This window comes from Amblyraja radiata, chromosome 43, assembly GCF_010909765.2.
Source record: "Amblyraja radiata isolate CabotCenter1 chromosome 43, sAmbRad1.1.pri, whole genome shotgun sequence".
Lineage (NCBI taxonomy): Eukaryota > Metazoa > Chordata > Chondrichthyes > Rajiformes > Rajidae > Amblyraja > Amblyraja radiata.
Window position 1 is genome coordinate 7,152,353 of NC_045998.1, and position 27,658 is coordinate 7,180,010.

Below are 27,658 nucleotides of genomic sequence, written 5' to 3' on the forward strand. Positions count from 1 at the left end.
TCTGTGTAAATAACACAGCGTTAAGTTATGGTCGAGTGAGTTCATAAAGTGCGGACGGATGCGAGATTACGGCGTCAAGTGGTTCTGTGACTGAACTTGTTGTGATCTCAGTAAAAGCGGCATTCAGGAAACAATCAGGCCGCAGTTTGATAAACATAAACACAATTTAACATATTGTACCTGTTTTTCCAAAAGTCCCCATACAATTCTGCAACAATTCGATGTCGAAATAATGCTACAACTCTTTCAGTGAGATTGTGGGTGGCTCTTAAAAGAGCCTTTGGGTTTTTGGTTTATCAGGATTGAGAATGTTTACTTCGAACTGGTATACTTGGTCACCGCCTTTGTCCCTTCCGACACGGCGTGCTTGGCCAGCTCCGCGGGCAGCAGCAGGCGCACGGCGGTCTGGATCTCACGGGAGCTGTTGGTCTACCGCTTGTTGTAATGAGCCAAGCGGGAAGCCTCACCCGCGATGCGCTCGAAAATATCGTTGACGAACTAGTTCATAATGCTCATGGCCTTGGAGGAGATGCCGGTGTCGGGGTGAACCTGCTTCATCACTTTGTAGATGTAGATACCGTAACTCTCCTTCCTCGACCTCCTGCGCTTCTTACCCGCCTTGCCTGCAGGTTTGGACACGGCATTCTTGGCCACTTTCACTTTCGGTGGGTCAGGCATTTCGTCTGTCGGCTTTGGACACACAAATGTAGGGAACTCAATCCGAGCGCGGACTAAATAGGCTGCCCCAAAGAATTTAGAGCAGAGCGCTCTGCTCCAAAGGTCTTAGCTCCGCTATAAGATCTTTGCTCTGCTCTAAGATCTTTGCCCCACCGCCCTATGCTAATGAGGGATTGGGGAAAGCGAACGTTGTCATTGGTTGGTGTCAATCAACACTTTGATTGGACCTTGAAGCAACCAATCCCAGTGCTTCGCTTCCACCAATCACAGAGCGCGCCCACTGCCACGTGTCCGGTAACACGTGACAGGACGGGGAGGCGGAGTTCTGCGGAGCCGCTGCTGTCAATCATTTTATTAACATTTCAAATTAGACTTTATTCAGGTTATAAATATATAAGATATTCTCTACTTTTGACTTAAAAAGTGCTTGCTACCAAATTCCTTTGAAGGAATCAGAGAAGAAATACGCTGCGTTTGAAGCAAATGGGAAATTACATCACTACTGCAGTTTCTTTTGGTGTAACTAATAGCGTGGCTGTTTTTCAGAGATGGACAAACTTGTTGAACAGGAAAACCTTAAAGATACTTTCCCTTATCTTGAGAATATAACTATTGCAGGAAAAGACCAAGCTGAACATGATGAAAATGTACAACGGTTTTTAGATGTCGTACATTCTAAAAATCTAACATTAAATCAAGGAGGACGACCAGTGGCTTTCATGTCTCGTACTCTCCAAGGTAGTGAATTGCAATACCCAACTGTCGAAAAGGAAGTTACAGCAATTATTGAAGCAGTGAGGAAATGGAGTCATTTCCTTGCTCGCCAGCACTTCACTTTGATAACAGATCAGCGTTCAGTAGCTTTAATGCTGGATAATTGGAAACGGACGGAGATTCCTGTGAAGTAACCAATCACAGTGCTTCGCTTCCACCAATTGAGGCCCTTCCCCTGCGGAGTGTCCTGTCCTGCCTTGCGAGTCAATTGTGACGTCAGTCGGTGTTTTTTCCTTCAAAATGAGAACTTGAAAAACTTGAAAAACTTTAATATTTTGAAACAGTTTTTAAAAGATTAGTAACTTGGGAAATATAGGTTGAAATGCGACGGGAAGATATTTATCGTGTCCGCGGGAAATTGTGAGGAGCATGTGTGAAAATGGGAAGGCTGTGGTCTAGTGTTTGGAAGAAGATAGGAATTAAGGAGATTGACAGAAAGCTGACACAACCCTGGCCCACACAGACACAAGGACAAAGACTTCAGGGCTGCCAACTCTCACGCTTTGAGCGTGAGAATCACGCATTTGAATAAACTCTCACGCCCTCACGCTGATCAGAAATTTCTCACGCTCTGTGGTGAGAAATTCTGTGATCAATGAAAATTTCAAAACTCAGATAAACTGCACGGATATTGGAGAGCCGGGGCTGAGGGACGAATGAAAGCAGCTGGCGGATACAGATGCTGGGAGTCAGAGCTGGCGAGTGTTTGCGGGTCTGACGATTCGCTCGCTGCAGCTCCGGCCATGGAGCAGTGCATTCCCAGGCCGTCAGAGGCGTCGGAAGTGTTACGCCGCTGCTGCGAGAGTCTCTGTGCCGAAGGGACAGACTCTCAAAGGGAGGTGGAGAGTGAGAGAGTGGAGAGTGAATGGAGAGAGATAAGAGGGAGAGGGGGGGAGAGAGAGGTGGGGGGAAGAGAGAATGGGTGAGAGAGGGGTTGTAAAAGAGTGAGGGAGAGAGGGGGTAAGAGAGAGATAGAGACAGAGTAGAGGGCGAGAGGGAGGGGGTGCAGCGTGGGATGGGGCAGAGAGGGAGGGGCGGGCAGAGAGGGAGGGGGGCAGAGAGGGAGGGGGGCAGAGAGGGAGGGGTGCAGAGAGAGATGGGGCACAGAGAGGGAGGGGACAGAGAGGGAGGGGGCTGAGTGGTAGGGGGCAGAGGGGGGGCAGAGAGGGAGGGGCAGATAAGGGGGCAGGTCAGAGAGGGGGTAGAGAGGGGGCAGAGAGAGAGGGGGACAGTGAGAGAGGGGGGCCAGTGAGGGAAGGGTGGGGCAGAGAGGGAGGGGTAGAGTGGGAGGAGGGGGGCAGAGAGGGAGGAGGGGGGCAGAGAGGGATTGGAGGGCAGAGATGTGTGGAGGGCAGAGAGGGAGCGAGGGCAGAGAGGAAGGGGGTGTAAGTGGAGCAGGAGGCAAAGGTGGAAGGTGAGGGAGTAGAGAGGGAGTGCGAGGGGGAGGGGGTATAGCGAGAGGGGGTAGAGAGAGAGAGGGTAGAGAGCGAGTGTGATGGGGTAGAGATTGAGGGGTTGGAGGGCACACGGCATCACAGGGGAGTGTTGGTTCCCAAATGCAATACTGCACCACTCACCCATAGGTCCCAATACGCACCACTCCCAAGAGAGGGATGGGGGAGATACGGTGGGGGGGGGGGAATATGGTGGGGGGGGGGAGGCAGAGAGGGAGGGGGGGCAGAGAGGGAGGGGCAGAGAGGGAGGGCAGTTACGGTCCCAGCCCGTCCCCACGTACCTCGGTGTGACGCTCGACAGAATGTTGTCATTCAAACAACACCTGGAAGGTGCCAAGGCAAAGACAAGCGCCCGTGCCGCACTGATACGCCACCTAGCCAACACCACATGGGGAGCCAAGACGAAGACACTGCGCATTTCCACAGTGGCCCTGGTGTTATCAGCTGCCGAGTACTGCGCCCCTGTCTGGTGCTGTAGCCCTCAAGCCATGAAGATGGATGCTGCCATCAACAGCGCCCTGCGGACTGTCTCCGGATGCCTACGAGCCATCCCAGAAAACCAACTGACCATCCTCGCTGGCATCGCCCCAGCCAACATCATATGAGAAGCAGCCACGCTGGCCCTCTCTCGAAAGGCACAGACCAGTGAATCCCACCTCCTCCATCAGATCATAACAGAGACACCACGACGAGTGCGCCTCAAGTCAAGGCAACCCTTTGCCACGCCAGACCAAGAGCTGCTCTGCACAACACCGGCTGACACTTCTAAGGCTGCCTGGGTCAAGATGAGATGGAGAGACCAGCGGAAGTCAGCAGAACCATCTAGGCTACACCAGTACATCAATGTCCCCAAGGACGTCAGGACCTGCCTCGAAAGCAGTGGACAACCCTCAACCGCTTGAGGACAGGCATCGGACGCTATGGAGCAGTGATGAAGAGGTGGGGCCTCGTGGACAGCGCCTCCTGCGAGTGTGGGGACCCAACACAGCCAGTGGAGATGCAGGTCGAGAAGACATACGACAGAAGAAGATGAGGGGAGTGGTGGAAGGTGTATATATGGATTTCAACAAGGCATTCGACAAGGTTCAGCATGGTAGGCTGCTCTGGAAGGTTGGTGCGCATGGGATCCTCTTGAGAGATAGCTGAATGTAAAGAAATTTGACTTCACGGGAGGAAGCAGAGGGTGATGATGGAGGGATGCTTTCTGGACTGCACACCTGTGACTACTGGTGTACCTCTGGTTCGGTGCCGGGCCCATTGCTGTTTGTCATTTATATCAATGATTTGGATGAAAAGGTGTATGGCATGATTTGCAAGTTTACAATGATGCAAAGGTGGGTGGTATTGGAGGTAGTGAAGTTGGTTGTCAAAATCTGCAACAGGATCTTGATTAGTTGGGTAGGTGGGCTGAGGAATGTTTGATGGAATTTAATACAGCAAAATGCAAGGTGTTTGGGAAGTCTAACATGGGCAGGATCTACACAATGAATGGGAAGACTGTTGTAGAGCAATGGAATCTAGAAGTGCTGGTAAAATAATGCCTTGAATGTGGCGTCACAGGTAGATAGGATGGTCAAAAATACTTTTGGCATGTTGGTCTTCATCAGTCAGAGTATTGAGTTTTGAAGTTGGGAGATCATGTTGCAGTTGTACAAGATTTTGGTGAGGCACATTTAGAGTATTATGTTCATTTTTGGGTACCATGTTATAGGAAAGATGTCAAGCTTGAAAAGGTGCAGAGGAGATTTATGAGGATGTTACCAGGACGCGAGGGTCTGAGTTATAGGGAGATATATTAATGATTTGGACGAGGGAATTAAATGCAACATCGCCAAGTGTGCGGATGACACGAAGCTGGGCGGCAGTGTTAGCTGTGAGGAGAATGCTAGGAGGATGCGAGGAGGCTGCGATATTTAAGAGGGAGTGCTATATTTAAGAGGGAGTTATATGTGGCCCTTGTGGCTAAAGGCATCAGGGGGTATGAGGGGGTATGGGGAGAGGGCAGGTACAGGATACTGAGTTGGATGATCAGCCATGATCATATTGAATGGATCGAAGGGCCAAAGGGCCGAATGGCCTACTCCTGCACCTATTTTCTATGTTTCAAGGTGACGGATAGGTTGGGTGAGTGGGCAAATGCATGGCAGATGCAGTATAATGTAGATAAATGTGAGGTTATCCACTTTGGTGGCAAGAACAGGAAAGTAGACTATTATCTGAATGGTGGCCGATTAGGAAATGGGGAGATGCTACGAGACCTGGGGGTCTTGGTACACCGGTCATTGAAAGTAGGCATGCAGGTGCAGCAGGCAGTGAAGAAAGGGAATGGTATATTAGCATTCATAGCAAAAGCATTTGAGTATAGGAGCAGGGAGGTTCTACTGCAGTTGTACAAGGCCTTGGTAAGGCCACACCTGGAGTATTGTGTACAGTTTAAGTCTTCTAATCTGAGGAAAGACATTCTTGCCATAGAGGGAGTACAGAGAAGGTTCAGCTGACTGATTCCTGGGATGGCAGGACTTTCATATGAAGAAAAACTGGATAGACTTGGCTTGTACTCGCTAGAATTTAGAAGATTGAGGGGGGATCTTATAGAAACTTACTAAATTCTTAAGGGGTTGGACAGGCTAGATGCAGAAAGATTATTCACGATGTTGGGGAAGTCACAAGGGGTCACAGTTTAAGGATTAGGGGGAAGTCTTTTAGGACCGAGATGAGAAAAACATTTTTTACACAGTGAATCTGTGGAATTCTCTGCCACAGAAGGTAGTTGAGACCAGTTCGTTGGCTATATGTAAGATGGAGTTAGATGTGGCCCTTGTGGCTAAAGGGATCAGGGGGTATGGAGACATAAGGCAGGTACAGGATACTGAGTTGGATGATCAGCCATGATTAGATTATATGGCGGTGCAGGCTCGAGGGGCCGAATGGCCTACTCTTGCAACTGTTTTCTATGTTTCTATTAATGGGAAGGAGACGAAGTAACGTCACAGTATTTAGGCAGTAATATTACTGATTGACCTTTAATGTGGAATCCGTGCCTGTGAAAGTTTGCGGGGCGCTGAGTCTCGGGTGTATTGTCAGCAAACCGTTGGAAATTGGCGGTTGCAGAAAACCGGGGGAGGAGCTGGGGATGAGAGGCCGCTTTCTGCTCTGTCTGTCACTATGACTCTGTCTCCTCCCCTTCTCGCCTCACTCTCTCTCTCTTTCTCTCTCTCTCTACGTTTCTCGAGCAGGTCGGGGCGCTGTGTATAAAAGGAGACAGTGGCATTCGGCCTTTTATTGTGCAGCGCCTTGAGTGAATAAACATCATGTCTGGCAGAGGGAAAGGAGGTAAAGGACTAGGGAAAGGCGGAGCAAAACGGCATCGCAAAGTACTACGTGATAATATCCAAGGCATCACCAAACCAGCTATCCGCCGCCTGGCTCGGCGTGGCGGTGTCAAGCGAATCTCGGGTCTCATCTACGAGGAGACCCGTGGGGTGCTGAAGGTTTTCTTGGAGAATGTGATCAGGGATGCGGTCACCTACACCGAGCACGCCAAGCGTAAGACGGTCACTGCCATGGATGTGGTGTACGCTCTGAAACGCCAGGGCCGCACTCTCTATGGCTTCGGCGGTTGAAGAATTTTACCCTTTATCCAATCGACAAAACAAAGGCTCTTTTAAGAGCCACCCACCATTTCACCGAGGGAGCAGTGACCGCGAGCATGAAAATATGTAATGAATGAACTTTTAGTTATTGCCCGACCGCTGCATGCATTTGATTGATTCTTGCTTTCAACGGTTGTGATGAGGAAGGGTGAAGTTAGGCAGATATTCTGAAAGTTTAAACTGAGGGGGGGCTTATAGTAGACTATTCGCCAGGCCGAATATCATAGATGCTATCTCCGTTCTCTCCTTTGCCACTTAACGCTTTGTAAATCCAGCAACACAAAGGTCGACTCGAAACTTTCCTGGGAAGCAGTGGTTTATCTCCAGTCTCAGGTGGAACTGAATACCGTCAGTTTCCACATCGGGTCTGTAAATTCGCACCGCATATTCAGACAGTGGTTTACGGAGGTGATTTAAATTAATTCGAAATTAAGTTGGTAGGTACAAAATGGTGCTGCATCCACAATTGCAAGGGAGTATTTACCTCGGTTCCCGCTTACTGTTAAACTGGCGGGCAATTTGAAATTGAACCACACGACAGTGTGCCTGCCCTCACTGGTTGCCTGAGCTCCGCCCGCCGCTCACAAATCTCTGTATTTGGTCACAAATAATATTTTCCCCGCGGGCCTCAGACTTGAAACTGGCGGCCAGTTGCTGACTGAGCTGCTGCCAATCGCAGCGCGGGAACGACATGTTTGCATCTGTACTACAGCCAATCTCACGCTGTGGGCCGGCCCTTCACCAAGGCTTTAAAAGTCGGGAACATGTTTCCTGCCTCTAGCGTGTCCAAACCCTTAATAATCTTATATGTTCCAATAAGATACCCTCTCATCCTTCTAAACTCCAGAGCCCGTTTTTACCTTCTCCCTAAAATCAACAAACACAATTGCCCCAGCAGACCCCTTGTTTCTGCCTGCTTGAAATTATTTCCATGTACCTCAACTCCATCCTATCCCCCCCCCCCCCCCCCCCCCCCCCCCCCCCCGTCCAATCTCTCCTGACCTATGTCCAAGATATCTCACATGCCCTTCGTCTCTTTAATAACTTCTGCTTTCTGAGCCCCCACTCCCTCATCTTTACAATGGACGTTCAGTCACGCATCCACCCCCCCATCTGGAAGGCCTTAAAGCCTTTAGTTTCTTCTTCTACCGCAGAACCATCTAATTTCCGGCTACTAACATTCTACTCCGCCTCGCGGAGCTGTTCCTCACTCTTAGCAAATTCCCCTGTGACCTCTCCCACTTCCACCCGGGCATGGGTATAGGCACCCGCATGGGCCCCAGTTACGCCTGCGTCTTTGTAGGGTACGTTGTACGATCCCTGTTCCAGGCATACACTGGCCCTATCCCCAAACCCTATCTTTGTTACAATGATGACTGCAACGGTGCTACCACCTGCAGAACTCATGGACTTCATCAACTTCACCACCAATTTTCTTCCTGCACTCAAATTTACTTGGACCATCTCCGACATTTCCTTCCCCGTTCTTGATCTCACAGTCTCCATCACAAGAAATATTGACTGACATCTACTATAATGCTACTGACTCCCAGTTATCTTGACTACACTTCTTCCCACCCTACTTCTTGTAAAGACTCTATCCCCTGCTCCCAATTCATCCGTCTATGCCGCATCTGTGCCCAGGACGATATTTTCCACACCTCCACTCTTAGTCCCCCTCCCTCCTCTCGTAACAAGGACAGAGTCCCCCTTGTCCTCCCCTTCCACTCCATCAGCTGCCACGTTCAACATATAATATTCCAACATTTTCGCCACATCCATAAGGATCCCACCACTGGCCATACCTTCCCATCTCCACCCCTTTCTGCTTGCTGCAGAGAAAGTTCCCTCCGTAATTCCTTGGTGAACCCGTCCCTTCCTATCCAAACCATCCCCTCCCTAGGTACTTTCCCCTGCAACAGCAGGACATGCAACACCTGTCCCTTCCTCCCCCCTTGACTCTACCCAAGGACCTAAACAGTCTTTCCAGGTGAGCAGCAGTTCACTTGCACCTCCTCCAACCTTATCTACTGCATCCGCTGTTCCAGGTGTCACATCGGTGAGGCCAAGCGCAGGCTTAGTGATCGTTTCGCTAAACACCTCCGCTCAGTCCGTCTTAACCAAGCTGATCTCCCGGTGGCCCAGCACTTCAACTCTCCCTCCCATTCCCAATCTGACTTTTCTGTCCTGGGCCTCCTCCATTGTCAGATTGAGGCCCTGAGAAAATTGGAGGAACAGCACCTCATATTTTGCTTGGGTAGTTTACACCCCAGCGGTATGAATGTTGACTTCTCTAACTTCAGGTAGCCCTTGCTCGCTCCCTCCTTTCCATCCAACTTCCCAGTCCTCCCACTAGTCCCACTGTCCCCGGCCACTTTATTTCTTAGTCCTACGCCCTCCCCTGACATCAGTCTGAAGAAGGGTCTCGACCCGAAACGTCGCCAATTCCTTCTCTCCATAGATGCTACCTCACCAGATACCTGGGACTACAAATAACATCAGATCTGAACTGGACTTTGAACACTGCAGCCACAATGTAAAAAGCCCAGCAGAGACTGTACTTCATCAGGCTGCTCAGAAAAGCTGGTCTGCACTGTCGCCCTCTCACCCAGGTCTACAAAGGACTGGTAGAGAGCATCCTCACCACAGGCATCACGGTGTGGTATGGAAACACCACACAGATAGAGAGGAAGGCTCTGCAAAGAGTCATAAAGACTGCTGAGAGGATCATCAGAACTGAACTCCCCTCCATGGACACAATCTACACACAGCGCTGTCAAAAAAGAGCAGGGAGAATCATTAGAGACACATTACATCCAGCTCACTCCCTGCTCAAACACAAAAACTGCACATACAACCTCAGGCACAGACGAGCGGACAGTATCGCCACAAAAAGAACACGCTTTTTTAAGAGCTTCTTCCCTGCAACAGTGAGACTCTTGGCCAAAACACAACAAAATGAACTGATGTCCTGATATAGTGTTTGTGCAAGCTACAATGCTCTATGTGTCTTCTGTGTGTCTTTTTAAATTTTAAAAAAATTTTAAATTTTTAACTTTAATTTTTTAATGTAACTTGACTCTCTGAATAGCCGCACAAGAGTTCCTATGTGTGCAAGCACAAATGGTAAATAAAGTTTTTGACCTTTGACCTTTGACCTTGACCCGCTGTGTCTCTCCAGCATTTTGTGTCTACCTACAAGAAATAGACTATTGACTGATGTCTATTACAAACCCACTGACTCCCACAACTATTTTGACTACAACTCTTCCCACCCTGCTTCCTACAAAGATTCTACAATACAATACAATACAATACGGTTTATTTGTCACATTGCACATAAAGTGCAAGTGAAATGAATATGTCAGCAGCGGTACAATGATAAAGAACACACACAAAAACACAATAAAAATTTAACATAAACATTCACCATAGCATTCATCACTGTGGTGGAAGGCACACAATTTGGCCAGTCCTCCTCCATTTTCCACCGTGGTCGGGACCTCAACCCTCCGCAGCCGTTGCTGCGGCCGTCCAGATGGTAAAAGGACAAGTACAAGTCCAGGTAAGTCCAGGATCGGCTCTTCCCCACCGGAGACCGTGGCTTTAAGTTGGTGTAGGCCGCAGGATCCCCTACTTCCAATTCCTCCATTTACGCCGAATCTGCGCCCAAGTTGAGTTGTTCCATACCAGATCATCCGAGATGTCTTCATTTTTTTGGAACGGGGGATCCCCTCTCTCATCATAAATAAACCTCTCACTCGTGACTCCTGGGTACCCCGCAGCTCTGCCCTTGCTCTCCCTCCCCTAGCCGCAACAAAGACAGAGTCCCCCTATTCCTTACTTTCCTCCCCATCAGCCGTAGCATACAACACATAATCATCCAAAATTTCCAACACTTCCAACGGGATCTCACCACTAGCCACATTTTCCCATCTCCACCCCTTTCCGCCTTCTGCAGAGAGAGTTCCCTCCGCATCTCCCTGGTTAACTCATCCCTTTCCACCCAAACTACACCCTCCCCAGGTACCTTCCCCTGCAACCGCAGAAGATGCAACCCCTGTCGCTATGCCTCCTCCCTCGTCTCTTATCAGGGACCCCGACAGTCCTTTCAGGTTAGGCAGAGGTTCACTTGTATCTCTTCCAACCTCATCTACTGTATCCATTGTTCAAGATTTTTGATTATTATTTATCGGTGAGACCAAACGCAGACTGGATGATTGGTTGTCAAGACTGAATTTTCATGACTTTAACAATTCCATTGATATTCGGACTCTCTGTTTCATATTTTAATTATCTTTGTGTCCGTGAAAAGCTTTTGTTGATAAGCAATGGCCAGCGGTGATCACAGAAAGGGAGAGAGAAGGTGGGTGTTAGGACCGGAGGGAAGGGAGTTACAGAGACTGGGAATTGGCCTGTAGGGGCTGGAGGGGAAAAGGTTATGGGGAGGGGCCAGAGGGGAGAGGGGAGAGGGGGTTACAGAGGGAGATGTAGGGGCCCAGCGTGTGTGAGGACGGTGCACAGGGAACGTCATGCAGTGTGTGTGTCGGTTCCAAGGTATGTGTGTAATTCATATATATATACATATATTAATACATTTCTTTAGATCCAAACTTGTAACCCACTCCCAGGGATCTGATATTCTTTATATAAACCCATCCAGAATGCTTGGATTAGATCCCAGCCGATCACCTACTCCTGGGGATCTGTTATTCTGTTTATAAACTCCACCAAACACCTTGATTAGATCTCAGCCTGTAACCCACTCCCAGGAATCCATTATTGTATATATAAGCCTCCCGTAGCCGCAATAATAGATCACAGCCTGCAGTGCAAGGATCTGTTATTTTTTATATATAAATACCACAAACCCTGGGTTAGATCCAAGATTGTAACCCACTGCCAGGGATCTGTTATTCTGTATATAACCCCCCCACCCTCGAACCTCTGGATTAGATCAGAGCTTCAAAGGAAAATAGACATTGTTATAATCTTCTTTTTATTTTTTACAAGGAATATTACACAAGAACTTTGATCGGTAATGCGTAATCTTTCATCTGTAATGCTAATTACTTCAAGTCCTGGGTTAGGGAGGGATGGAGGGGCTAACGAGGTAGAGACATGGCATGATTTTCACTACCTGAATGTGACATCACAGGCAAATAGGGAGTGTTGGCAAGCAGAGCGATCTAGAAGTACAGGTACATTGTTCCCGGAAAGCGTTGTCACAGCTAGGCAGGGTGTGTTGTAGAGCAGCGGGATCTAGGAATGCAGGGACCTGCATGTAGTTCCCTGAAAGTGATGCCACAGGTAGATAGGGCCGTCAAGAAGGCTTTTAGCACATTGGCCTTCATCACTCAGGGCACTGAATGTAAAAGTTGGGACATCACATAACATTTGTGCAAGATGTTTGGTGAGGCCGCACTTGGTGTATTGTGCACAGTTTTACTAATCCTATTATAGAAAGATGTCGTGAAGCTGGAAAGGACGCAGAGATTTACGAGGACTCGAGGAACCTGAATTACAGGGAGTGGTTGGGCAGACTAGGACTTTATTCCATGGAGCACCGGAGGCTCTGAGGTAATCTTACATTGAAACATAGAAAATAGGTGTAGGAGGTGGCCATTCGGCCCTTCGAGCCAGCACTGCCATTCATTGTGATCATGGATGATCGTCCCCTATCAATAACCCGTGCCTGCCTTCTCCCCATATCCCTATACTCAACTAGCCCCGAGAGCTCTATCTAACTATCCCTTAAATCCATCCAATGAATTGGCCTCCACTGCCCTCTGTGGCAGGGAATTCCATAAATTCACAACTCTCTGGGTGAAAACGTTTTTTTCTCAACTCAGTCTTGAATGACCTCTCCTTTATTCTAAGACTGTGACCCCTGGTTATGGGCCTTATAGAGGTGTACAAGATCATGAGAGGAATAAATAGGGTGAATGCACAGAGTCTTTTACCCCCTGAGTAGAGAAATGGAGAAGCAGACGACATAGGTTTAAGATGAAGGTGGAGAGATTTAATAGGAGGGGCAACATTTTTCACAGAGGATGGTGGGTATATGAAACCAGCTGCCGGAGGAGGTAGTTGAGGCAGGTACTATCACAAATTTTAAGTAACTTTTGGGCTTGTGCATGGATAGGAAATTCTGAGAGGGGTATGGGCCAAACGCAGGCAGGTGGGTCTAATGTAGATTTGCATGTTGGTCCGCATGGACAAATTGGGCCGAAGGGCCTGTTTCCGTGCTGTGTGACTCTCTAACTGTATAACTCGAGGTCAAAGATGAGGACCTCTTTTTTTCTCGGACCGGGATAAAATGGAAGAGTTTACCTATCAAAGGCATGGCGAACAAACAAACCGCAAATTAATCCCCAGAGGGAATATTTGGTATCATTTTTATCCACGATTGGCAACATAGGCCTTGATGCCGTGCCACAGGCCAGGGAGTGGAGGGGTGTGGGTGGAAGAGGAGAGAGGGAAGGGGAGGGGAGCCAAGAGGGAGGTGAGGTGAAATGAGGGAAGAAAGAAGCGAGGGAGGGAAGGGGGGTGGGGAGAAGATATGAGTGAGAATGAGGACATCTTGGATTAGAACTTACCACCCTGCTTCCTGCAAAGACACTACCCCTACTCCCAATTCTTCCATCTACGCTGCATCTGTGCCAAGGATGAGGTGTTCCATACCAGGACACCCGAGATGTCCTCATTCTTTAAGGAACAGGGGTTTCCTTCTTCCATCAGGGATGAGGCCCTCACATGTGTGTCCTCGGTACCCCGCAGCTCTGCTCTTGCTCCCCCTTCCCCCAGTCGCATCAGGAACAGAGTCCCCTTAGTCCTAATGTTTCACTCCATCTGCCGTCATAGAAACATAGAAAATAGGTGCAGGAGGAGGCCATTCGGCCCTTTGAGCCAGCACCGCCATTCACTGTGATCATGGCTGATTGTCCCCTATCAATAACCCGTGCCTGCCTTCTCCCCATATACCTTGACTCCACTAGCCCCTAGAGCTCTATCTAACTCTCTCTTAAATCCATCCAGTGACTTGGCCTCCACTGCCCTCTGTGGCAGGGAATTCTATAAATTCACAACTCTCTGGGTGACAGAGTTTTTTCTCACCTCAGTCTTAAATGACCTCCACTTTGTTCTAAGACTGTGGCCCCTGGTTCTGGACGCCCAACATTGGGAACATTTTCCTGCATCTAGCTTGTCCAGTCCTTTTATAATTTTATATGTTTCCATAAGAGCCCCCTCATCCTTCTAAACTCCAGTGAATAAAAGCCTAGTCTTTTCAATCTTTCCTCATATGACAGTCCCGCCATCCCAGGGATCAATCTCATGAACCTATGCTGCACTGCTTCAATCACAAGGATGTCCTTCCTCAAATTAGGAGACCAAAACTGTACACAATACTCCAGATGTGGTCTCACCAGAGCCCTATACAACTGCAGAAGAACTTCCTTACTCCTATACTGAAATCCTCTTGTTATGAAGGCCAACATTCCATTCGCTTTCTTCACTGCCTGCTGTACCTGTAAGCCAACTTTCAGTGACCGGTGCACAAGGACACCCAGGTCTCGCTGCACCTCCCCCTTACCTAATATAACCCCATTAAGATAATAATCTGCCCCCTTGCTTTTGCCGCCAAAGTGGATAACCTCACATTTATCTATATTATACTGCATCTGCCACGCATCTGCCCACTCACTCAACCTGTCCAGGTCACCCTGCAACCTCCTAACATCCTCTTCATCACTCACACTGCCAGCTAGCTTTGTGTCATCCGCAAACTTGCTAGTGATGCTCCTAATTCCCTCTTCCAAATCATTAAAATATATGGTAAACAGTTGTGGCCCCAACACCAAGCCTTGCAGCACTCCACTCGCCACTGCCTGCCATTCTGAAAAGGACTCGTTCACTGCTACGCTTTGCTTCCGGTCTGACAACCAATTTTCTATCCATGTCAACACCCTACCCCCAATACCGTGTGCTTTAATTGTGTGGTCATATACCACATATAATCCTCCAACATTTTCGCCACCTCCAACAGGACCCCACATCTTCCCATCCCCACTCATTTCACAGAGACCATTCCCTCCACAGCTCCCGGGTTAACTCATCCGTTCCCATCCAAACTACCCCCTCCCCATGTACCTTCCCGTGCAACCACAGGAGATGCAACACATGTCCATATTCCTCCTCTCTCAACGCTCACAGTCCTCCCAGGTTAGGCAAAGGTTCACTTGCACCTCCTCCAACCTCATCTACTGTATCTGCTGTTCAAGACGTGGACTCACACCGGCAAGACCAAACCTAGGCTGGGCGATCATTTCGTTGAGCACTTAAGCTCAGTCCGCCTGGACCTACCTGATCTCCCTATTGCCAAACACTTTAATTCCCCTTCACATTCCCTACAGACCTTTCTGTCCTAGGCCTCCTCCATTGTCAGAGTGAGGCTAAATGTAAATTGGAGAAACAGCATCTCATATTTTGCTTGGGCAGCTTACAACCCAGTGGTATGAAAATGGATTGAATTTCAAGTAACAACTGCATTCCCTCTCTCTCCATCCCTTCCCCACCCAAGTCGCACCTGCTTCTCGTACTCACCTAGCAAACAGCTAACAATGGCCTGTTTCTTTCACTATTTTCCATAAATTTCATTAAATTGTTCTATATTTCTACATCAACTATATATGTCTTCCCTTTCCCCTGACTCTCAGTCTGAAGAAGGGTCTCGAGCCGAAACATCACCAATTCCTTCTCTCCAGAGATGCTGCCTGCTCCACTGAGTTACTCCAGCATTTTATGTCTATCTTTAGTTTGTGCGATGGTCTGGACTGCGTCAACAAATCTCTGCAATGTTCTGCGATTTTGAATGAAGCTGTTCCCAAACCAGGTTGTGATGAATCCTGATCAAATGCTTTCTATGGTGTATCTGTAGAAGTTGGTGATAGTTGTAGGGGACATGCCAAACTTTCTTTGCCTTCTAAGGAAGTAGAGGCATTGGAGTGCTTGCTTGGTCAATATGGGTGGTCCAGGAGAAGTTGTTGGTGATATTGACTCCGAGGAATTTGGTGTTTTCAACCATCTCTACTTTTGGCACCGTCAATACAAACTGGGGTTGCGTCCTGAAGTCGAACACTATCTCCTTTATCTTGCTGACATTGAAAGAATGGTTGTTATCTCAACACCAGGACAAAAGGTTCTCAATCTCTGACACATCATTATTTGATATCTGATCCAAAATGATGGCATCGTCTGCGAATTTGAATATTGAATTAGATTTGTCCATGGCTGCAGAGTCGTGGGTGTACAAGGAGTAAAGAAGGGGGCTGTGAACGCATCCTTGCAGAGCCCCCGTGTTGAGGATGATTTGTTACCTATCCTCACTGATTGGGATCTGTTGGTCAGAAAGTTGAAGGTCCAGTTGCAGGGATGAAGGCTGACACCAAGTCGCGTGCGTTTGGTGATGAGCTTGGATGGTATAATGGTATTAACGACAGAGTTGTAGACGATGAATAGGAGTCTGATGCAGGTGTCACTCTTATCCAGATGTTGCATGTGTGAGTGTAAGGCCAGGGCGATGGCATCGGCCGTGGACCTGTTGTGGCAGTAGGCAATCTGCAGTGGGTCAAGGCAGCTGGGGAGGCCGCATTTAATGCCTTCCATTGCTAACCTCTCAATACATTTCATGATGTTGGATGCCAAGGCCACTGGACGGTAGTCGTTTAGGCATGAGGTCTTGCTGTTCTTTGTCACTAGGATGATGGTGGTCCACTTGAAGCTGGTGGGTACCTCAGAACGGAGTAGGGACAGATCAAAGATGTCCGCGAAATACTCCCGCTAGCTGGTCCATGCAGCTACTGGGGACACGAGGCGGAACTCCATCAGGACCAATGACTTGGTGTGGGTTTACTGTCAAGAAGGCCGATCTAACTTCTGCTACCATCACCCTGGGGACGTAAGGGGAGGGTAGAGAGGGGCAAGGGGAGGAGGAAAGAGGAGGCAAGGGCAGAGGAAGGGAAGAAGTAGGAGAGGGAGGGAAATTAAGGGAAGAGGAGGGGAGGGAAGGAGAGATCAAGTCGAAGGTCAAAGGCCGAGCATTAGGAAGGTCTCGCTGAAGTCTTCAAATTCATCCAATGGCTGCAAATGGGGTGGTAGAGAGAGAGAGTGAGATAATGTTAGACTTGGAGCAGGTGGAGAGGGAGAGGGAACGTGGGAGAGAGGGAGAGGGGTTTAAGGGAGGAGGTGATATGGGGGGAGGGGGAGGGAGAGAAGGGGGCGATGTGGGTGGAGAGAAAAGAGAGAGGGCGACAATGTTAGAAATAGAGATGAAGGGCGGAGGGAATGGGGAGAGTAGGAGTAGAGAGTGGAAGGAGGGAGGGAGAGCGGAGGCGGTGATGGGAAGAAAGAGAGGGCGGAAAGGAGAAGGGTGAAATGTGGTATCGAGGGAGAGGGTGGGAGGAGAGAGGGAGGGATGGTGTGTTGGACAGCAAGAGGGTGAGGGTGAGGAGCGAGAGAGATAACTTTAAATAATGAGATGATGGAGGGAGGGGAGAGGGAGGTCGTGGGAGGGAGGAAGAAGCAATAGGGAATATGAGGGGGACGAGCGAGGGAAGGGAAAGGGAGGGAATCCATATTACTGATCTCCTCTGGCTGCAAGTGATCCATCTCCCTCCAGTCCCTGCACTTCAATGTGCCTATCTAAAAGTCTCCTAAATACCACTCATATCTGCCTCCTCCACCACCCGGGCACTGCGTTCCAGGTCCCGACGAACCTTGGTGTAATTAAACTTGCGCCGCACATCTCCTTTAAACTTTACCCCTCTCACCTTAAAGCTACACCCTCTAGTCTTTGATGTTTCCACCCTGCGAGGAAAAGGCTCTGATTGTTTAATCTATCTCCGCCTCTAATACTCGTGGCGCCAGTCTCAGGGATCTATGTAACATCTTTGTAAAGCTTCTCTGCACCCGTTCCAGCTAAACGACCGATACTGCACACAATACTCCAAGTGCAGCTTCACCAACGTTCTTGAAACATAGAAACATAGAAAATAGATGCAGGAGGAGGTCATTCGGCCCTTCGAGCCAGCACCGCCATTCATTGTGATCATGGCTGATCGTCCCCTATCAATAACCCGTGCCTGCCTTCTCCCCATATCCCTTGACTCCACTAGCCCATAGAGCTCTATATAACTCTCTCTTAAATCTATCCAGTGATTTGGCCTCCACTGCCCTCTGTGGCAGGGAATTCCATAACTTAACAACTCCCTGGGTGAAAATGTTTTTTCTCATCTCAGTTTTATATGACCTCCCCTTTATTCTAAGTGGAGTAAGGGTTTCGGCCCGAAACGTTGCCTATTTCCTTCACGCCATAGATGCTGCTGCACCCGCTGAGTTCTCCAGCATGTTTGTGTACTTTCCCCTTTATTCTAAGCCTGGTTCTGGACTCGCCCAACGTATCTAGCTTGACCAGTCCTTTTACAATTTTATATGTTTCTATAAGAAACCCCCTCATCCTTCTAAACTCCAGTGAATACAAGCCTAGTCTTTTCCATCTTTCATCATATGACAGTCCCGCCATCCCAGGGATCAATCTCGTGAACCTCCGCTGCAATGCCTCAATCACAAGTATGTCCTTCCTCAAATTAGGAGACCAAAACTGTACACAATACTGCAGATGTGGTCTCACCAGAGCCCCATACAACTGCAGAAGAACCTCTTTACTCCTAGACTGAAATCCTCTTGTTATGAAGGCCAACATTCCATTAGCTTTCTTCACTACCTGCTGTACCTGTAAGCCAAATTTCAGTGACCAGTGTACAAGGACACCCAAGTCTCGCTGCACTTCCCCCTTACCTAACCTAACCCCATTGAGATAATAATCTGCCAAAGTGGATAACCACACATTTATCTATATTATACTGCATCTGCCACGCATCTGCCCACTCACTCAACCTGCCCAGGTCACCCTGCAACCTCCTAACACCCTCTTCACAGTTCTGTATAAGTATAATGTCCTATGTTTTTTTATTCTCCTACCTTGGGGGGGGGGGGGGGGGGGGGCATGTGGGGGTGCAGGGTGTGTAGCATAGGCGGGGGGGGGGGGGGGGGGGGGTGAAGGGAAAGGGAGCAGGGGAAGGGGCCACAGACCTGTAGAATTCTACGGAGCAGACGTGAAATCCTTACTGAATTTGACTGCAGCCCGTCCCACCCCTTGAACAGGGACCCCCGACGTGCCACAAAATTATCCCAGCAGTAGGAATAATCTGGGGGACAGAGGGAGAAAGCAGGGGTGAGAGAAAACTTCCCCTTACCCTCACCTCTCCTCATCCCCCACTACCTCTTCCCTCACCTCCCCCTGTCCTCTCACCTCCTACTGCCACTTCCCTCTCCCCTTCCCTCGTCCTCACTCTCCCCTTCACTGCCTTCTCTTCTCTTCCCTCACTACCCCATCCACTCATCTCACCCCGTCACCTCCTCACCCCCCCCCTTTCAACCCTCCAACGCCTTCCTACTGCGCTTTCCCCTTCCCTCCTCCTCCATTCCCTTCACCGCCCTCTCTCCTCCATACTCAATCCCTTCCTACTGCCCCTATCCCTTCCCCTCACTATACTCTTCCCTCCTTCTCCCCTGCATTCTCCCTCTCGTACCCGCAGCAATCCCACGCCCCTCCCCTCACTCTTCAACACCTCCCCTCACCTTCACACGTCCTCCCATCCCCTCCTTTCCTCTCCCACTTCCCTCATCGCTCCTCCATCCTCATCTTACCTCTCCCCTTCTCCTGCTCTCTTCACTTCCCCCTCCTCTCCTCTTCTCTCCTGATCTTCCCCTTCCATCTCGCTCGCATTCCTACACCCCCCCCCCTTCCCTCCTCTCCTCTCCCACGTGCCTGTGACCCCAGCCCCTCTCTTCTCTTTTCCCACCCTTCCTCCCCACTCACCCCCTTCCCTCTTCTGCCTTTCCACCTCCCCTCCCCCCTTCTGCCCTTCCCCTCCCCATACCTGTGTACTCCCTCCCACTCAACCGCTCCCTCACCTTTATCCCTCCCTCCCCTCTCCCTCCCCCTTACCCATCCCTCTCACCCCCTCTCCGCCCCTCCTCCAGTCCCGCATACTTGTGTACCCCTCTTCCTCCTCGTACCTCGGCACCACTCCCTCCTTTCTTCCCATCCACACTTCCCTCCCTCACCCCACCCCCTTACCCATACCTCTGTACCCCCTCCCTCTCTCTACCACCCACATCCCCTCCTTTCCTCCGCTCCCCTGCACCCATCTTCCTCCTTCCCCCCGTCACCTCCGCGTACCTGTGTACCCCATGACCCCCAGACTGACCCCCGCCCCCCTCAGCCTCCGTAGCCCCCCGGGGTGGGGTCCAGAGCCCTGGCAGTAGTAGAGTCTGGCCACGAATAGACGGAGAGTGAGGTTGGGCCATCGCTGGAGGAAGGTGGCGAGGCGGAGGGAGCACTGGGCGCAGGGACTCCAGGAGGCGTAGAGGGTGAGGCACAGGGGCCTGAGGGGGTCGAGGGGCCAGCCGGACAGTATCCGGAGGAGCAGCTCCTCGGCGTGGGAGCCCGGAATGTTCCGCAAGTAGCCGAAGTCCAGCGAGCGGGAGACGGGGCTGTCCCGGCGCTCCAATACGTAACACACATATGTTTCATGCCTCCCCTTTGCCCAGCGGGCATTGGTGAAGTGGTACAGGAACTTCTTCTTGGTCATCAGGCAGCTGTGGGGAGTGAGAGAGAGAGAGAGAAAGAGAGAGGAGAAACAAAAGAGTGAAACTCCCTCCACAGAGCTGCGCCACCGACTCCTCTCGTATGTTGTAAGCGCGCACCGACATACATTATAGTGGAGCTCCCTCCGCATTGTCCTGCCGCCCACTCCTCCCCGGGGTCTCACACACACACAGACTGAAGCTCCCTCCGCACCGTCCAGACCTTCCCCCCAACCCCCCACCGACCTACTCTCTCTCTCTCTCTCCCTCCTTCGTCCTCTCTCTTCCTCCCCCTCTGTCTCTCTCACACACACACACATAGAGTGAAGCTGCACTGTACTGTCTCCCTTTCTCCATCTCTCGCTCACACACACGCGCATGCACGCACACACACAGTGAACCTCCCTTCCTTCCCCCTCCCCTTGGCCCAGTGGTAGTGGTACAGGAACGTCTTCTTGCTCTTCCCTGTTAGAGGGAAGGGCAAGGCAGGCAAGCCTGGATGACGAGGGAAATTGAGGCTTTTGTCAAGAGTAGGAGGCTTGGGACAGGTATAGGCAGCAGGGATTAAGTGTATCAATCAGAAGCTCAAAAAGGGAACAGGAAATACGTGTGGCACATAGCAATAAGGATAATCCCAAGAGATGTAAAGGGAAAAGGGATAACCAGGGAGAGAATGGGAAAAGTAGTCAATCTGTATGGAGCCATAGGAGATGGGAAAGGTCCCCAATGAGTATGTCTCCTCTATCTTTAGCGTGGAGAAACGCAGGAGGATGGGGATACTGAGCTGTCCTGACAGCAGACGGTGTTACGGTTGCAGAGGTGCCGAAGGTCCTGACGAGTGTGGAGATAGACAACTCTCCTAGGCCAGATCAGATCTATGTGAGGATGCTGTGGGAAACTAGACAGGAAAGTACAGGAATCTTGATCGGTTGGACAGATGGGGTGAGGATTTTTTAACGGAATTTAATACAGAGAAAGGTGAAGTGTTGCATTTTGGGAGCAATAACATGGGCAGAACCTACACAGTAAATAGGAGATAGACAGAGTTAAACACTCTCTCTCTCCCTCTCCCTCTCCCTCTCCCTCTCCCTCTCCCTCTCCCTCTCTCTCTCCCTCTCTCTCTCCCTCTCTCTCTCTCTCTCTCTCTCTCTCTCTCTCTCTCTCTCTCTCTCTCTCTCTCTCTCTCTCTCTCTCTCTCTCTCTCTTTTTCTCTCTCTCCCTCCCCCCCTCTCTCTCTCTCTCTCTCTCTCTCTCTCTCTCTCTCCTCCCCTCCTCTCTCCTCTCCCCCCCACCCCCCCCATCTCTGCCTCACTCCCTTCTCTCTCTCCCACTCCATCCTCCATCTCCCACTCCTTCTCTCCCTCCCTCCGCCCCCCTCCCTCCCAGTCACACACACAGTGAAGCCCCTACAGGAGAAGAGCTGCTCTGATGGCTGGGAGGATTTGAAGCAACATTTCGGAAGGCGACGTGGCGGAGGGGCAGCAAAGGCAGTGGGACGTGAGCTCAGATCATCACCGGACTCCAGAGGCTTTTAAAAAAATATATTTGAAAGCGTCTCTTCGAGAGTCCTTGGAGCGACAGTGGCTGGTGCACTTGGAAATATGGGAGACATGTTCTGGGTCGATATTATGGTTATTTATGTCGAAAACCTCCCTCCCATAGCAATTCACTTGGCTCAGGTTGGCTTTCTTCTGCAGTTGTATAGGGCTCTGGTGAGAACACATCTAGAGTATTGTGTACATTTTTGGTCTCCTAATTTGAGGAAGGACATCCTTGTGTTTGAGGCAGTGCAGCGTAGGTTCACGAGATTGATCCCTGGGATAGCGGGACTGTCATACGAGGAAAGATTGAAAATATTAGGCTTGTCTTCACTGGAGTTTAGAAGGATGAGGGGCGATCTTATAGAAACATATACAACTATAAAAGGACTGGACAGGCTAGATGCAGGAAAAATGTTGGGTGAGTCCAGAACCAGGGGCCATAGTCTTAGAATAAAGGGGAGGTCATTTAAGACTGAGGTGAGAAAAAACTTTTTCACCCAGAGAGTTGTGAATTTATGGAATTCCCTGCCACAGAGGGCAGTGGAGGACAAGTCACTGGATGGATTTAAGAGAGTTAGAAAGAGTTCTAAGGGCTAGTGGAGTCAAGGGATATGGGCAGAATGCAGGCACGGGTTATTGATAGGGAACGATCAGCCATGAGCACAATGAATGGCAGTGCTGGCTCGAAGGCCCGAAGGGCCTCCTCCTCCACCTATTTTCTATGTTTCTATGGGACAGTGTTTCTTGGAAAGGCAGTGAAGTTGAAGTGCTTCAACCAGACTGGGATCAAAGCCTTTGGAACAGCAACTTTGACTGGTTTATCTGGAGAAGACTATAGGGACACTGCTCCTCAAGGTTTGGCTGCATTTCAGCCCGACACATCTGAATGTTTGCAAATTGCTAATTGGCAGTTTTGATCTTCCTAGTGCTTGTAACAGTAATTGTTTTAACTGCGAATGTGTTATTTACAGTAACACCATTAAGATTTTGATTTGTATTGGGAACTTTTGTCGTGTCACTCTTGATATTTGGTCACGGTCGCTAGGGGGAAGATAATAATAATACATTTATTTATGGCCGCCTTTCAAGAGTCTCAAGGACACCTTACAAAATTTAGCGAATAGAGCAAAAACATGTAAGCGGAATGAAATGAATAGTAAAGACATCACCAGTACACAAAGTAAAGACATTCCCTGTTGGTTTGCTCCTGGGCCATTCACTGGGTCCAGCTAGCAGGCTGTGGACGGTCATGCCCGAGGCGACTGCCTGTCCCTTTTTGGGTCTATTGCTCCCTGGAGAGGGAACACACGTTGCCCACGTGGACCTTCAGTGACCGCTGGTCGCCACGGGGGTCCAGTGCATCGTCCTTTCTCATTTGACCATTGATTGATTGATGTTTGTAACTGCTATTTCGCAGTATTGATCCTTCCACAACGTGCTTTGATTACGAAGTAAAGTGGAATAAAATCTATTTGGGTATAAAAAGAGTGAAGCTCCTCCCTCCTCGCCTTTGGCCCAGCGGGCGGTCGTGAAGTGGGACAGGGACTTCCTCTTTTTGTTCCTCGGGGGGAGGGAGAGAAAGAGGGAGAAAATGTGAAAATCCCACCACAGAGCCGACTCCTCCAGACGTAAGCGCGCACGAACATACATCGCCCGGGGAGAGTGAATGAACAAGACAGCGTGAAGCTTCTCCTTCCCTCCTCCCCTTGGACCAGCGGGCGTTAATGTGCAGAAACTCCCTCTTGCTCATCAGGCAGCGAGGGAGAGAGGAGAGGGCGGGGAGACGGCGTGATGGGACAGAGAAAAATAAAGAGTGAAACTCTACGCGGAGACGTGTTGCCGTCTCTCAGCAACGTACCTCAGCGTGAAGCTCCCTTCGCACCGTCCTGTCTCACCCCAACTCCCCTCTACCCCCACCGAAGCATATTTCTCTCTCTCCTTCCCTGCCCTTCCATCTTTGCACACTCTCTCTCTTCCCTCTCCCTCATTCCAACCACCCTCTACCCCCACCGTCTCTCCCCGGCTCCTCTCTCTCTTCCCCCCTCTCTCCACCACTCACCCTCCCCGCTCTCTCTCCGACCCGCACCTCCCACCTCTCTCCCTCCCCCCCTACCTCTCGCTCTCTCTCTCCCTCCCATCTCTCTCTCTCCGCGTCACTGCACCTCTCTCTCTCCCCCTCTCTCACCCCCTTCCTTCTCTCCCTTCCCCCTCACCCGCTTCCCCCTTCCCTTCCCCCTCCTCCCCCTTCCATTCCCTCTCCGCCTTCCGTTCCCCCTTCCCTTCTCTCCCCCTACCCCCTCCCTCTCCGCCTTCCGTCCCCCCTTCTCTTCTCTTCCCCTACACCCTCCCCCTCCCCCTCCCTCTTCCCCCTCCCTCTCCCCCCTCCCTCTCCCCCGCTGCCTCTCTCCCCTCCCTCTCCCCCCTCCCTCTTCCCCCTCCCTCTTCCCCCTCCCTCTCCCCCGCTGCCTCTCCCCCCTCCCCTCCCCCTCCCTCTCCCCCCTCCCTCTCCCCCGCTGCCTCTCTCCCCTCCCTCTCTCCCCTCCCTCTCCCCCTGCCTCTACCCCCTCCTCCCCCTCCCTTGCCCCCCTCTCTCCTACCTTCTTACTGCAGTTAGTGCAGTCCCTCGCCTTCATTTTACCTCTCCCTTTCTCCACTCTCACTTTTCCTCATTCTCTGCTTTCTCTCTTCCATTGTTTCGCTCTCTCTCACACACCCACATTCTGTCTCTCTCTCCCTCTCTCTCTTTCACACATAAGGGCCACTGAGGTCTATCAACAGTGCAGTGATAATCTCATCTGATAATCTCCCCTCTCACGGTAGTTAGTCAGAAATCCCTCGCCCTATCTCACCCTATCTCCTCCATTCTCTGCTGCCACCCCCACTCTCTCTCCCTCTCTCTTCTTTCTCCCTATCTCCTTCCTTCCCTTTCTCTCCCTATCTGTCTCCCTCGCCTTCCTTCCGTTTTCTTTCTCTGCTTCTCTCTCTCCCTTCCTTCCTCTCCTTCACTCTCTCCATTTCATCTCTCTCTCTCTCTCCATTCTCTGCGCTCCTCCCACTCCCCCCTCTTCCCATTCTTTCTCCTCTCCCCTCTCTCTCTTTCTCTCTCTCTCGTCTGTCTCCCACTCTATCACCCACTATCTCTCCCCATACACAGCCACTCACATGCATCTTGTCTCCCCCTCTCTTCCCACCACTCTCTGCATCCCTCTCACTCCCCCCTCTTCCCAGTCTTTCCCATCTCCCCTCTCTCTCTCCTACCTCCTCCCCCCCTCACTCTCTTTCTTTCTCTCCCTCTCCCACTTTCTCGCTGTCTCTCCCTGTTCTTCCTCTTCCCTCTCTCCTTTTGTATCCCTCGTTCCCTTTCTGCCCTCCCACCTCTCCATTGCTTGAGGAAGGGCGATCACTGCCTCTGTCGATGTAGATGCTGTCGTCTGGTCTCGATCAGTGAAATTCTTTGCAGGAGGTACATCAAACAGGTACAGAGCTAAATTCTTCATTGTGAACGCCCACACACCCCTCACTTGTATCGCACAGCAGGGGGAAGGGGGAGTTTACCCTGTGCACAGTCGCGTCACCCACAACTTCCTCCTTCTGCACCATCCCATCACACACTCGCACTGTCCAAACACATAGTCCACCTGTCCTGTACTATCCTGCCCAACATTCCACTCTCCGCACCATCCCATCACACATTCTATCCATCCGCATCGTTTATTTTTTTAACCAAAAATAAATGTGATCAATGATTTACAATAATATGTACAAAACGAATAAAATACTCACAAACCGACCACCATAATGCAAGTAAAACAAATAATCTTAAATGACTATTTCCCCATCCTTATTAAGAATACATTCCACACCCCGTGGTGCCCAGCGATACCGGAAATCACCAGGTAGCCCGTGGACAGCACGCATTCTTCCTCAAGTACCACCCGGGAAAAAGGGCAGGCAGCCGGCTCGGGCAGAGGCCTCTTCCACCTGGCGCCGTGACTCGAAGATAGTCAGCTTGGCCAGGCCCAGGAGCAATCCAACCAGGACATCTTCAGCTCTACCCTCTCCCCTACGCACAGGGTGTCCAAAGATGAGGATGGTGGGTGTGAAGTGCAGCCAGAAGGCAAGGAGCAGCCCCTTTCTATATTGGAATAGAGGCTCAACCTCACACACTCCATACATACGTGGAACACCGACTCATCCAGCCCACAAAAGTGGCAACACCATTCTGATCTTTGGTCATCTGGCACGGAGTGGGGGGGGGGGGGGGGGGGGGATGGTCGATCGGGACAGTGGAATCTCCCTGTCAGTTTTTTCTTGGGCCATCCGTGGGTCCAGGCAGCGGGCACTGGAGGGTTCTGCCACAGTCGACTGCCTGTCCCTCTCCTTCTGGGCCTACATCCGTGCCCATGTGTCCATGGAGAGCATTATTATCTGAATGGTGGCCGATTAGGAAAAGGGGAGATGCAACGAGACCTGGATGTCATGGTACACCAGTCATTGAAAGTAGGCATGCAGGTGTAGCAGGCAGTGAAGAAAGCAAATGGAATGTTAGCATTCATAGCAAAAGGATTTGAGTATAGGAGCAGGGAGGTTCTACTGCAGTTGTACAGGGTCTTGGTGAGACCACACCTGGAGTATTGCGTACAGTTTTGGTCTGCTAATCTGAGGAAAGACATTCTTGCCATAGAGGGAGTACAGAGAAGGTTCACCAGACTGAGTCTTGGGATGTCAGGACTTTCATATGAAGAAAGACTGGATAGACTCGGCTTGTACTCGCTAGAATTTAGAAGAATGAGGGGGGATCTTATAGAAACGTACAAAATTCTTAAGAGGTTTTACAGGCTAGATGCAGGAAGATTGTTCCCGATGTTGGGGAAGTCCAGAACAAGGGGCCACAGTTTAAGGATAAGGGGGAAGTCTTTTAGGACCGAGATGAGAAAAACATTTTTCACACAGAGAGTGGTGAACCTGTGGAATTCTCTGCCACAGAAGGTAGTTGAGGCCAGTTCATTGGCTATATTTAAGAGGGAGTTCGATGTGGCCCTTGTGGATAAAGGGATCAGGGGGTATGGAGAGAAGGCAGATACAGGATACCGAGTTGGATGATCAGCCATGATCATATTGAATGGTGGTGCAGGCTCGAAGGTCCGAATGGCCTACTCCTGCACCTATTTTCTATGTTTCTATCTTTCTATTAGAGGGAGCACGCAATGTCTATTGGGAACTCTTGAAGCCTTCCATCAACGCTTGTCGCTGTGGGATGTCGAGTATTGTCGCTAAGGTTAACAACATTTTAATTTGATAACTTTGACGGGATCTTGATTTTGTTTAGTGCTCTGTATTTGTGTTTAAATTAATAAAAACTCATTGTTAATTGGAAAAAAATGAAGCTCCCGCCACACTGTCCCATTACACACACACAAACTTTATTTAACCAAAAATAAATGTATTATTTACAAATTATAAGTACAATACAATACAATACTAAACAAAACCCACCACCATAATAAATAGTAAAACAAACAATCTTTAATACCAAATATATTTCACATTAAATAACTGTGAAAATCCCACTGCATTGTCTGTCACACACCTCCCAAATCACCGTCCCTTCCTCCATCACCCACTCCTCCAAATACAGGCAGGTGGGCCTAGTGTAGATGGGGCATGTTGATCAGCGTGGGTGAGTGGGGCCGAAGAGCCTGTTTCCGTGCTGTATGACTATGACTCATAGAGAAGTTGCTTGGGAAGCTGAAAGGGCTGATGTTGGATAAGTCACCTGGACCAGATGGACCACATGCACCGCAGGGTTCTCAAAGAGGTGGCTTTAGAGATTGTGGAGGCATTGATT

General features: G+C 50.0%; 2 protein-coding genes and 1 long non-coding RNA gene across 3 annotated transcripts; 1 reads left to right on the plus strand and 2 right to left on the minus strand.

Annotated features, from left to right (window-relative positions):
* Positions 1-6,178: 6,178 nt before the first annotated feature.
* Positions 6,179-6,716, plus strand: LOC116967978 (histone H4). The gene has a single exon (XM_033014614.1). It carries the CDS (start codon positions 6,218-6,220, stop codon positions 6,527-6,529), a length of 312 nt encoding a protein of 103 aa, XP_032870505.1. The 5' UTR covers positions 6,179-6,217; the 3' UTR covers positions 6,530-6,716.
* Positions 6,717-6,798: 82 nt separating this feature from the next.
* LOC116968057 lies at positions 6,799-9,061 on the minus strand. Its single transcript, XR_004410400.1, has 3 exons — positions 9,050-9,061; positions 8,379-8,384; positions 6,799-6,861 (listed from the first exon to the last, which is right to left on the minus strand). It is a non-coding gene; the product is annotated as an uncharacterized LOC116968057 (long non-coding RNA).
* A 7,322-nt stretch (positions 9,062-16,383) lies between these two features.
* LOC116968058 (single-stranded DNA cytosine deaminase-like) lies at positions 16,384-20,302 on the minus strand. Its single transcript, XM_033014687.1, has 3 exons — positions 19,863-20,302; positions 18,710-18,825; positions 16,384-16,699 (listed from the first exon to the last, which is right to left on the minus strand). The coding sequence occupies exons 1-3, from the start codon at positions 20,272-20,274 to the stop codon at positions 16,646-16,648; spliced, it is 582 nt and encodes a 193-aa protein (XP_032870578.1). The 5' UTR covers positions 20,275-20,302; the 3' UTR covers positions 16,384-16,645.
* Between the last annotated feature and the right edge of the window lie 7,356 nt (positions 20,303-27,658).

What these genes read in the sequence shown, in the direction of transcription:
- LOC116968058 (XM_033014687.1), bottom strand. Translation starts at nt 20,274, where the DNA reads ATGACCAAGAAGAAGTTCCTGTACCACTTCACCAATGCCCGCTGGGCA. An exon ending in GGGGGTCATGGGGTACACAG is followed by an intron (nt 18,826 to 19,862) that starts GTACGCGGAGGT and finishes TCTGTCCCCCAG; the next exon opens with ATTATTCCTACTGCTGGGAT. An exon ending in TGCTCCGTAGAATTCTACAG is followed by an intron (nt 16,700 to 18,709) that starts GTCTGTGGCCCC and finishes CCCCATTTGCAG; the next exon opens with CCATTGGATGAATTTGAAGA.
- LOC116967978 (XM_033014614.1), top strand. Translation starts at nt 6,218, where the DNA reads ATGTCTGGCAGAGGGAAAGGAGGTAAAGGACTAGGGAAAGGCGGAGCA.